The following is a 10,553-nucleotide window of genomic DNA, read 5'->3' on the forward strand; positions in this document are numbered from 1 at the left end:
TTAGGCCCATTTATAATTTTTTTTATTTTTTTAAATTTTTTTATATAATTATAATATTATTAATTTTTTATATTGTTAATAATATTTCAAATATTTAGTTATTATTATCATTTTAAAATTAAATTTTATAGAATGATTTGATTTATTTAGTTTAAGACAATAATTTATCCAATTAAATTTTTAAAAAGTGGGTTAATTTGGCCTTTAATAATAATTTGATTTATATTATATGCGTTGATATTTTTAAACTATATATATATGTGATAATAGAGTATTTTTATACTTATATAATTTGTTATTCTATAATTTGAATTAGAAATTCATAAGTTTCAATAACAATCTTTCTCACATTAAAGTAAAATAATAGCTAAATTGTAAAATTTAAAAGTAAAATTCCTATAAAGAAGAAAATTTTAATATTTTTGTTGCGAAAGAAAAACATGCTTATGAAGAAGAATAACTGATTATAATGATGATGAAGTTTCAAAAGATCAATGATAGTATTTATTTATTGCACAATTGTGCTATAGATAAAACTTTTGGATATTGTTATCTTATTAATAAATATTTTAGATGTTCTTGGATATTGATGGATATTTATATATGATGATATTTTATATTTGCAACTTAATTTTATTTATATTTATGTATTTTATTAACAATTTTATTGGTTTATTTTTATTTTTTTATAAAAATATGAGAAATATAAAAAATAATATATTTTTTTAAACGGGCTGAAAGCCCGCGAGCTGGCCCTGAGCCTTGTGGCTTAAGGGCTAGACCTAATAAATTGAGATATTTTTGAAATTTGAGTCCTGAAGAGACAGCTCTTTTAAACCCGTCAACTCTGAAGGATTGACCTTGGAGGGCCAGGCTAGCCTTGATTCTCACATCTAGTAGTTGATGTTGGTTCTTTATTTAAGACTTATTTCACATATTTATTAATTTTTTTTAAATTAACTCTATTGATATTCTCTAAATAATAACCAAATACGTTAGGGAAGAAATTAAAAAAATAAATATTTTAGAAAAAATATATCATATTAATTAATTTAAATAATATTCTTAATCTACTTAAATTAATTATTTAAGTCTTATATTAAAAATTAAAAGAGTAATTCTTATAAAAAAAATATATTGTTCCAGAATTATATAACATCCAACTCTTATTTAATACTCTTCCGGTCCTTAATATAGGACCTAATTCTTTAGTTAGTTTTGGTCCTAAATATAATACTCATTTATCATATTTATCAATTTTCTCTAAATTACCCCTATAGATACTCCCTTAACTATAATCAAGTAGAAGAGTGAGAGGGAATATTAAGAAAGATGATTATGGTGTTTTAGGAAAAATGTGTCATTTTTCTTATAATTAACTAACTTACCTAACTTTTTTAATCTAATTAAATTAGTTAAATGAGTTTTATATTAAGGAATCGAAGAGTACTATTTAGCATTTTGATTGAATTCTCTGGAAAGATGTGCAAAATTAGTCATCGGCTCATTGCTGTCTCGTGCGTTTTGAGTCCGTAGATGTCCTTGTTTGGGCTTCTGTAGGAACGCATGTGATAATATCGCGGGAAAATTACACTCAGATCCCACAGAACACAATTAATATAAAAAAGGTCTCTTAAAATCGCGAAATGATTCTGAAGTCCCCAGGGACCTGTGTGTAATTAATTCTAATTGTGAAATTACGTAGTTACCCCTGTTAATTTGAACCTATTTATAACCTCAACAGTGGTTGTTAACAACTCGAGAAGAGATGGTTAACAACCTCAACAACACCCCTGGTATTCCACAGAGTGAGTTGTCATGAGCACTGTCGAGGTTGTCAATCACGTCTTCTCGGGTTGTTAACAGCCACTGTTGAGATTGTAAACGAATTGCTGCAATAAAATTAGAACCTATTTACAACATCAACAGTGGCTGTTAACAACCCGAGAAGAGGTGGTTAACAACCTCAACAACGCCCCTGGCATTCCACAGAGTGAGTTGTCATGAGCACTGCCGAGGTTGTCAATCACGTCTTCTCGGGTTGTTAACAGCCACTGTTGAGATTGTAAACGAATTGTTGCAATAAAATTAACAGGGGTAAATAGGTAATTTCACAATTAGAATTAATTACACACAGGTCCCTGGGGACTTCAGAATCATTTCGCGATTTCATGGGACCTTTTTGATATTAATTGTGCTCTATGGGACCTGAGTGTAATTTTCCCTAATATCGCATTCGGTCCCGTTACACCTGGGTAATTAATTTTATTTTTATTTTTATTTTAAATATAAAATTGTAATTTATTTATTTTTTATATTTATTTGTTTTTTTAAGATAATCTTCATAGTAATGATAATCATAGCTAATACATTTAATTAGTAAAAATATTTTAAAAAAGATAATATTTATTCATTAAAAAATTAATCTATTTAAATTAATCAACTAATCTTTATATTAAGAGTTGGATGTAGCATTTTGCATTTAAGCGGTCACTGGGGGAAAAAAAGGGAGAGAGAATCGTAGGCACTTCAAGACCATGAGAATAAATTATCATTGGAGTATTTTGATTAGATAAATTTTGTCTACCCACGGATCCATTTAAATTATACTTATCTAATTCTATTTATAAGTAATTTTAAGCCTATCTTATTAGAATCAATAAAAATCTTAAATTTTATTAAATCTACCTTAAAATTTAATAATTTTTTAAATTTATCCTTGTTTAATATATATAATTTCAAAGAAAATAACAATTTATATAATAATAAATAAATTTTATTTTCAATACCTCCTAGCGTTTTATAATTTAAATTCAATGATTTATAACAAATATAAATAATGTAAATCACCAAATTTGTTGGGGAGGCTATTGGAAATTAAATTTGTTCATTAGGGTTAATTGAAATCCTTCCTAATTTGTGGTTTAATAAGTAGGGCAAAACGATGAGGAATAGTGGACAGTGGACATGGGTCACGGGCCAAGATCGTCATCGATCCCCAGGATTTCAGCGTGTTTTCTAATAGTGATACATTTACCAACGGGGTTGGTCCAAGTGGTAAGCAGCTTGGTACCGCTTAAGCGAGGTCTTGAGTTCGAGCCTCAGCATATGCAGAAATCCCCGTTGGGAGACTCACCCACCACAGCCAGGTGTGCGACGGGGTCGGATTCAGATGTAATCGGAGCAAAGCTCCGGTGAACTGGATGGGCAACCAAAAAAAAATAGTGATACATTTTTTTTTTTTTCAAAAAAAAGGTGAGACCAACAAGTTATTTAATATTTTTAATAAATCGTATTTAAATTCTAAAGCTGACACATCAAATATATTTTCCCCATGAATTAAGCCTCTTTCTGACCCAACCTAAATGAAGCCTCCAAGCCACATGCGTCCTCTCTCCGTCAAAATAAAAGCTTGCTACTCTTGTCCGGGTATTTGGCACAATCAGTTAAAAAAAAAAAAAGTTTTTTTAACACAAATTGAGATAAAATTTATTTCACATACTTGCTTAAAATCACTTGAAAAGCTAATCCAAACATCCCATGAAAAGGGCTACCTAACTTGAAATGATTTTTATTTATTTATTTATGTTTATTATTTTAAATGAGGACTTGAGCTATTTAATTATTGAAGCAAGGCCTCATTAAGGGGTCTATTTGGTATGAGAGAAATAGAGGAAAAGGAATGAGAGGAAAAATTTTAATGAGCTCACTTTAAAAAATTGAAGAAGTGATGTTATAAAATTTTGTAAAAAAAAAAAAAAAAGAGCCATATCCTTTCTTAGATTTGAAGCTTATAAATAGGACTGGAGGAAATACATGTCAATAGGATTGACTTTAATGGAACAGACTAATATTTTATAACTTGACTGACCAATATTAAGATAGATAGTAAAGAAATTACTTGGTTCTGATTATAAGACTTGTTATTAATTTAACTATAGAGTCTATTATTTAATTTTGTTTAATTATGTATATTTAATAAGGGTAAAGGCGAAAACTTATTAAATTTTTAGACAGAATCAATATGTTTTAAGGCTTCTTCATTCCAATCAAAAGATTCTCAATAAAACAAGATTTTATTCCTCTTCTCGGTCATATTAAATACAGCATTGGTATAAGTATAACAATCCCTGGTGAAAATTTAAGTCTGAAAAACCAACCACTAAAAGAAATAAAAGCAGATGGCAAAAAAAAAGAAGCAAAGAAATAAAAGTAGGCCCCATTTCATGATGCTTTAAAGATACAAAACAAAGCATAAATGAAATTGATAATCTTTTCTATGAAATACAAAAACATCCTCATCCTCAATTAAGCTCTATTTCATATACAACCTATATATCCAATCACCATGCACTAATCTAAGTATTATCTACTTGTATGCACTAGGAAAAGAGGACTGGCAAGAACATGCCCTCGAGTTTTTAATTTTTTTTTCCTCAACATTATTTAGGGATTATACATTTTCATCCCTCAAAATAAAATATATGCTAATTTGTATTATATGCCTCTAATTATATTGATACACTATTGGGAATGCCTCTACATGTAATACCAGAATCAGAGCTAGGAGCTAGCAATTCATAAGGTAACACTCCAGCCCCACACCGGTTTTTCAAGTTAGAATCAGAGTTTCTTCTCTCAATCTCCTTCTCTATCTCTCTTATCTTCTCTGAGAATCCATGGAAGGCTCTGATCATCTCGGAATCACCCGTCCAACATGATTCCGGTCGCCTCTCTCCCAAGTATTCTTCATCAGGCGAGTGAAGAGACAAGATGTCCACAACAGCCATATACCTCGTAGCTTGCAACAAACTAGGTAATGATCTCAAGAAATACTTTTGTGGGTCTGCTACAAAATTTGCGTACTCTGGATCACCTTTTTCTGGGATCAATCTTCTCATTAAAGGCGGGCGATTTGGGACGTACCCTCCATAAGGGTACTGTCCAAAATTAAGAGCAGCATGTTGGGCAGACGCGATCCAAATCAAGGTACTGAGAATGGAGACAAGATCATCTGTTTTGTTCAGTGTAGGCCACCAGGTTTTGTTGCTAAGATCAGCATGTCCTACGTTAATTGCTTCATTGTACCATGACTGGAGCTCCTTGTCGCTGCAAATTAGGCTTGAACTTGGGTAGTAACGGTTCACATAGGTTCGCACCCAACTCTCAATCGCAGACCAGATCATTAGGCCATCAGAAGCATAAGGGTAGTCTTCTATGAGGAGCTTTAGACCATGTGGTTGTGTTGGGTCAGGTTTTGCCATTCCTCTGCAATATTATCAGAATACTTGTCAGATAAATTCTGCAATTGTATACATTTTGGAAGACTTAACGAGGCTTAAGGACATTGTAACGAGCAGTATTTGGAACAGCCACCCTCTAAAAGCCAGCTATTGAAGTTGAAGGCCCTGAGCCTTGAAAGATTCCTCTTTTAAGGTAACCCTCCTAATGTGAGACTCATGACGGATATGCAATACCTGCGAATGAGATCGGCGGGTAGGGCCTCCATGTCGAAGCGCCAGAAGTTTTTGTAAGCAGAAGAACTGAGCTCCATGCAGTATGGACCAGGAGTGAAGGAAGCCTCAATGATTCCCCCTCCATTGATTAGTCTTTGACGAGCCTGCGCATTCATCTCCAATGTGTACCTCATGTGGGGATCTAACAGCTTGAAGATAGGATGCATTGCACTTAATTGTCTATGAGTAGCCAATATAAAGGGCTCCAAACAAGCATGTGTGCGCAGCCTTTACATAATTATATACACAAAAGAGTTAGGATATACTCAAAAAAGGGTATCAATTGATTAGTGAAAGAAACATCAACTTTTTGCTTACCAATGGTTAACAAGTTGGTGCACACCAGCATCATTGTTACAGACATGAGCCTTGGCCAGCTGCCATATCCAACTGGTGGTAGCATCAGCCGGGGGTGTAACGACACGTTTTGATCGCGAAGTCGGTGTCCCGGAAGGAAGGCTAAGTTCTATAGCAATAGGCTTGAGTGTTCCTAGGGGAGTCAAGAAGAAAATGGTGCGTGTGGCATAGCATTTTCTATCATCAAGGGCATTGATTTTATCAATAAATGGGAGGTATATATCATGGTAATCCAAGATAAACAGCTTATTCTCCTCTATTGCCTGCAAAATTCCAAGACACAAGGTCATCAGCACTACTATTAACTACTTGTTCATGAAGAAAAAAGACTAGTTGTTAATTAAGGCTTTTTGCAGCAGGTACCTTCTGTACTGTCATGCCATTAATTTGACCTAAAATGTGCTCTTCTTTAATGGCAGACTCTAGGTTTCCGTACACCTGAGGATCAAGCTTGCTTACTGGTGGGAAAACCTGAAGCCTCTCAATGTTAACAGGATTAACTCCTGCTATTGCTTCGCGAGCAAACTCATCATCTCTCATCCAAGCGAATTTGTCCTCTGCAAAATTGTAAAATACAACCATTATATTAGATCATTGTTTAGTGACTTCTTTACAGTGCTTTCAAAGTGATTTATGGCAAGTACATAAGAACTCACTGGAAATGATCTTGGGAGTGTCAAACTTAAGAAGTTTGAGGCTACATTCTGGTATTTTTCTGACAAAGTCTGCATCTTTTAAAGATCTGAGGAGAAACCCTTCAGTAACATAAAGGGCATCCACATCAGAGAAGTCATTGAAGTCATGATTATCATCAGAAAGTTTAGCCTTTAGACCAGGGATTAAGCTATGAAACAGAGCTTTGAGCCTCATGTGAGAGAAAGCTTGTTTCTTAGACTCTTCAAACTGTTCATCTCTGGGAACGTACATTGGCAATGGCTTCTCCACACGAGACTCAGCATTCATGTCTGTATCAGTTGGGGGACGACCGGTACGACACCGTCTTGGGTACGGATAGTCTTGGGATCCTCCAAGTGTTGGTCTGGTAAGGTCAAGACCAGACTCTGGAAGGCCCAGATCATTGTACACATCAAAATCATAAATCCTATCGCTTAGCTTTCGTTCTCCTTTTCTGTCTCCTCTCAGATTTTTCAGTTCCTTCTCTCTCAGTGGTCTAACCCCACTTGGCGTATCGTTCGGTAGATATGGCTGATCATAATCAATTCATCAATTATAGACATGGTTAAGAAGATAACCTTTGTGCTTGTTTTATTTGCTAAGAAAATAAATAATCAGACATATACTCAATTTATGCCCAGCTCAAGATAGTAAGTAATCGTGTTAGTTTTGGACAGGTCTATGCAGCTCAAATAATTTTTTTTTTTTTTCACCAACTTCAAACAAATTACACAACAAAGCTAAAAATCAGCACCAACAAATTTGTTGTAGGCTAAAATATACATTTGGTTTTTTAACTTTGTATAATGTTTCAATTTGGTCCCTTAACTTTAAAAAACATAAATTTAGTCCTTTAATTCTAAAATCATTAGGCTTTAATGATGATTTTCTATAACAATCATAAATATTTTGAAAATTAAACTTAATATATTAGCATTTGATAATACTTTATCAACATTTAAGATTTTAATGTAATCATTTTTTTTTTAAATTTTAGAGTTAAAGGATTAAAAGTATACTTTTTAAAGTTAAGGGATCAAATTAAAACCTTGTACAAAATTAAAAGATTAAATGTATACTTTAGCCTTTGTTGTATATAGGGCTAGGAAAAGAAATTTTCGTACATTGTATTTTAAGAATTGAAATTATTTTCTTATAATATTAAGAAAAATTAATTTTTTCATGATTATGAAATGCGCCCTCTAGTACAAAATATACAAGTCTAATTTATCTGAGTGTATGGAGACCAACGAATGGAGTTAAAAGAAAATTAATTGATTTTATTTTTCAAAAAGTTAATTCATTTTACAAAATTATTCGAAATTAAATTCAAAGGTAACTACTCATAATATTTAATTGCACATAAGGGTAAGTAACGCAAGAAAAAAAAAACACTAATTACTGCCCTAGATATTACTATCAAAGAAGACTGATAGTTTGGGCAGAAAAAAGCTTAGAAAATAGAATTTAATTTATATTTTGGATCAAAGGAGTAAACTAGAGAGAAAATTTTTATAATAAATATCTGAAGACCAAGAATAGGTCAATAAGGAATTTCAAAAGTGGCAGGGATTTTCATATTGTCATTAATGGCTGTTACTTCATGAAGTTGAATCACAACTTGGAGTTTTTCTTCATTGATGAAGACTTGCAAGGATTAAGATATACAAATAAATCAATAAGAAATCACTAGCCAAGAAAACAATCTGAATATTAAAATATGCAACTTGCTTGTCCTTTCCAAAGCTTTCAAAAGGAAACACAAGAAGAAAAAAAATAAAGAAAACAGCGTTGACCTTTCCATGCAAAATAATGAATGAGTCAGAACAACCAACAAGATTGGCCACGCTCTGTTTCAAGACCCTGTTCATTTTAAATGCCCTGAGCTTGAAGCAGGACATTAAAAAAAAAAAAAAAAAATTTTTCATAGCTATATGATTAGTTTGTGAGGATAAAAAGTCTGAATTAACGTGAAATTGAAAAGTTGTTAGAGAAGAAAACTCTGGGATGAGCATCGTGTTTTCTGGGCTGAACCCAGGAATTGCAGGGGAAATGAAGTTTACCACTGGGAAAGCCTTCGATTGTTATAGTTTCCAAAAAGAACTCTTTCTGATGTTTGTTGGTCACAGTAATAGCTCCGGCCTCCATGAAATCTGAATCCACCATGAATTCTGCTGAGTAATTCACTTTCTCTGCTCGAACATTTGATTTCTCAGACCAGTCCTTCAGAACTGCTTCTTTGCTCTTCCTTGGACCCTTTGTTCCTGAAGAATGAAACCAAATGGATTATCGAACCAAAAAAGTTCACTTTTTTGACATACCCAGAAAGTGGAAAAGAGGGTGAAATTCTTACTCGGGTCTATCTCTGTGCTGATAAGCTGAAGAACAATGTTCATTCCTATTTTATCAGTGAGAGCATCAAAATGTTTCATAATGGTGTCTTTGAAATCCTCTTTGATCTTGTTCCTCACTGTGACGACCGCTCTCACTTGGAATTTCACAGCCTTTTCTTCTGCCGACACAGAAGGGCCTCTCATCAAATCCTCGCTAACAGCCGCCACAGGAACATTGAGAGTCTTCTTCAACCTCAGGAACCTCGTATTCTTCAAGGCAATCTGTGGAAAACTATGATTCAGAAGCATTTGTGAGGAAGAAACAAAAGAGGATCTCTCCATCAATGGAGAGCCCATGATTTCTCCGGCAAGGGCCATTTGGGTTTGCTTCTGTGTTCTCGATTTGCTAACTCTTCAGAAAAAGATCAGAAATGAATGAGAAGGAGGGATCTGTGATAGTAAGATTTAAAAAAGGTGGGACAATGAAACAAAACGCATTCACTTGTTCTTCTTTTCTTTTTGAGAAGGTTGGGTTGGATTTTGTGAATGAATCAATCGGTTTTATAAGTTGAATTGTCGTTCTGGATTTTTCCATGGACACTTGAAAAATCAAATTTAAGGGGCTGCTGACTCAAAACGAGGAGGTTGTAGGTGAAGACTATTTGTGAAATAAGTGGCCTCTGATGCGGGGCCGTCATCTTCCTCATTAGGTTAATTTCTGTGCGCGTTCAGATAATTAGGTTAATTTAATAAAGATTTTAATTTTAAATTTTTTGAATTCCAAAAATAATTATATTCTATGAGGTAAAACCCTGTCATATATTTAGTCCAAAATCACTTAAATTAAACTAATCCAAATGAATACAAATGGGAAAAATTTGTGGGATGTGATCACAATATGATGGGGGGAATGTCCTAGATCATGATAACATTCTAGTCTTACTTATAAGGCAAATAAGAAATTTTGCATGTGCTTTTCTTTCTATTAATATGATCTCCAACAAATTAAGTCTTTTTTTTTGTAAGTAGAGGCAGGTACTAATAATTTGGAGCTATGGGTAGGATCGAACTTGCGGTCTCCCGTTTACATAAGAGCTTTCATATGACTAGGTTATAAGACTACTAGAAAAATGAAGTTTTGGTGTTATCTTTTCTCTTATTCCATTTTGATTCTTATTTATATTATATCTTTCATAAAGTTTTGGTTTTAGTCAATTCTAAATAAATAGAATTTTCTTTTTTAAAATGAAGTTATGTATTCATTAGATCTCCTCTATTTTATTATTTTGAATATATGAATGTTTATTTGTATTTGAAAATTAATCCCGTTGAAATATAATTGATTTTAAAGGACCACACAAGACCAAAATTCTGAACACATGATGAAGGAATATTAAGATCGTAGATATGAGTACCTTGAAGTGATCAAGTTGATTTTGTATATGCTTTTGAGACTCACAACAATAACAAGAACGAGACCTCCTAGTCAACAACATATCTAAGGATTGGGTTGTTGACAGAGCACGATGGCGTCGTGTGATTCATGTAGCCGACCCCACCTAGTGAGATAAGGCTTGTTGTTATTGTTGTTGTTACATTTTTGTCAACTAGGCAAGAAACAACCATGATGTTTATTTTGTTGTGTTTATATATTTTACTTTTGAAGTTATTT

At 33.0% G+C, this 10,553-nt stretch overlaps 1 protein-coding gene across 1 annotated transcript; it reads right to left on the minus strand.

Annotated features, from left to right (window-relative positions):
- Positions 1-4,222: 4,222 nt before the first annotated feature.
- LOC114721582 (linoleate 13S-lipoxygenase 3-1, chloroplastic) lies at positions 4,223-9,455 on the minus strand. The gene is made up of 7 exons (XM_028907438.1): positions 8,902-9,455; positions 8,534-8,812; positions 6,530-7,081; positions 6,237-6,430; positions 5,835-6,136; positions 5,478-5,744; positions 4,223-5,268 (listed from the first exon to the last, which is right to left on the minus strand). Exons 1-7 carry the CDS (start codon positions 9,257-9,259, stop codon positions 4,512-4,514), a joined length of 2,709 nt encoding a protein of 902 aa, XP_028763271.1. The 5' UTR covers positions 9,260-9,455; the 3' UTR covers positions 4,223-4,511.
- Positions 9,456-10,553: the final 1,098 nt, after the last annotated feature.

Source organism: Neltuma alba, unplaced genomic scaffold (assembly GCF_004799145.2).
Source record: "Neltuma alba isolate B1F8T4 unplaced genomic scaffold, ASM479914v2 tig00012046_pilon, whole genome shotgun sequence".
NCBI classification, from domain to species: domain Eukaryota; kingdom Viridiplantae; phylum Streptophyta; class Magnoliopsida; order Fabales; family Fabaceae; genus Neltuma; species Neltuma alba.

What these genes read in the sequence shown, in the direction of transcription:
- LOC114721582 (XM_028907438.1), bottom strand. Translation starts at nt 9,259, where the DNA reads ATGGCCCTTGCCGGAGAAATCATGGGCTCTCCATTGATGGAGAGATCC. An exon ending in CACTCCCAAGATCATTTCCA is followed by an intron (nt 6,431 to 6,529) that starts GTGAGTTCTTAT and finishes ACAATTTTGCAG; the next exon opens with AGGACAAATTCGCTTGGATG. An exon ending in CACCAACTTGTTAACCATTG is followed by an intron (nt 5,745 to 5,834) that starts GTAAGCAAAAAG and finishes AATTATGTAAAG; the next exon opens with GCTGCGCACACATGCTTGTT.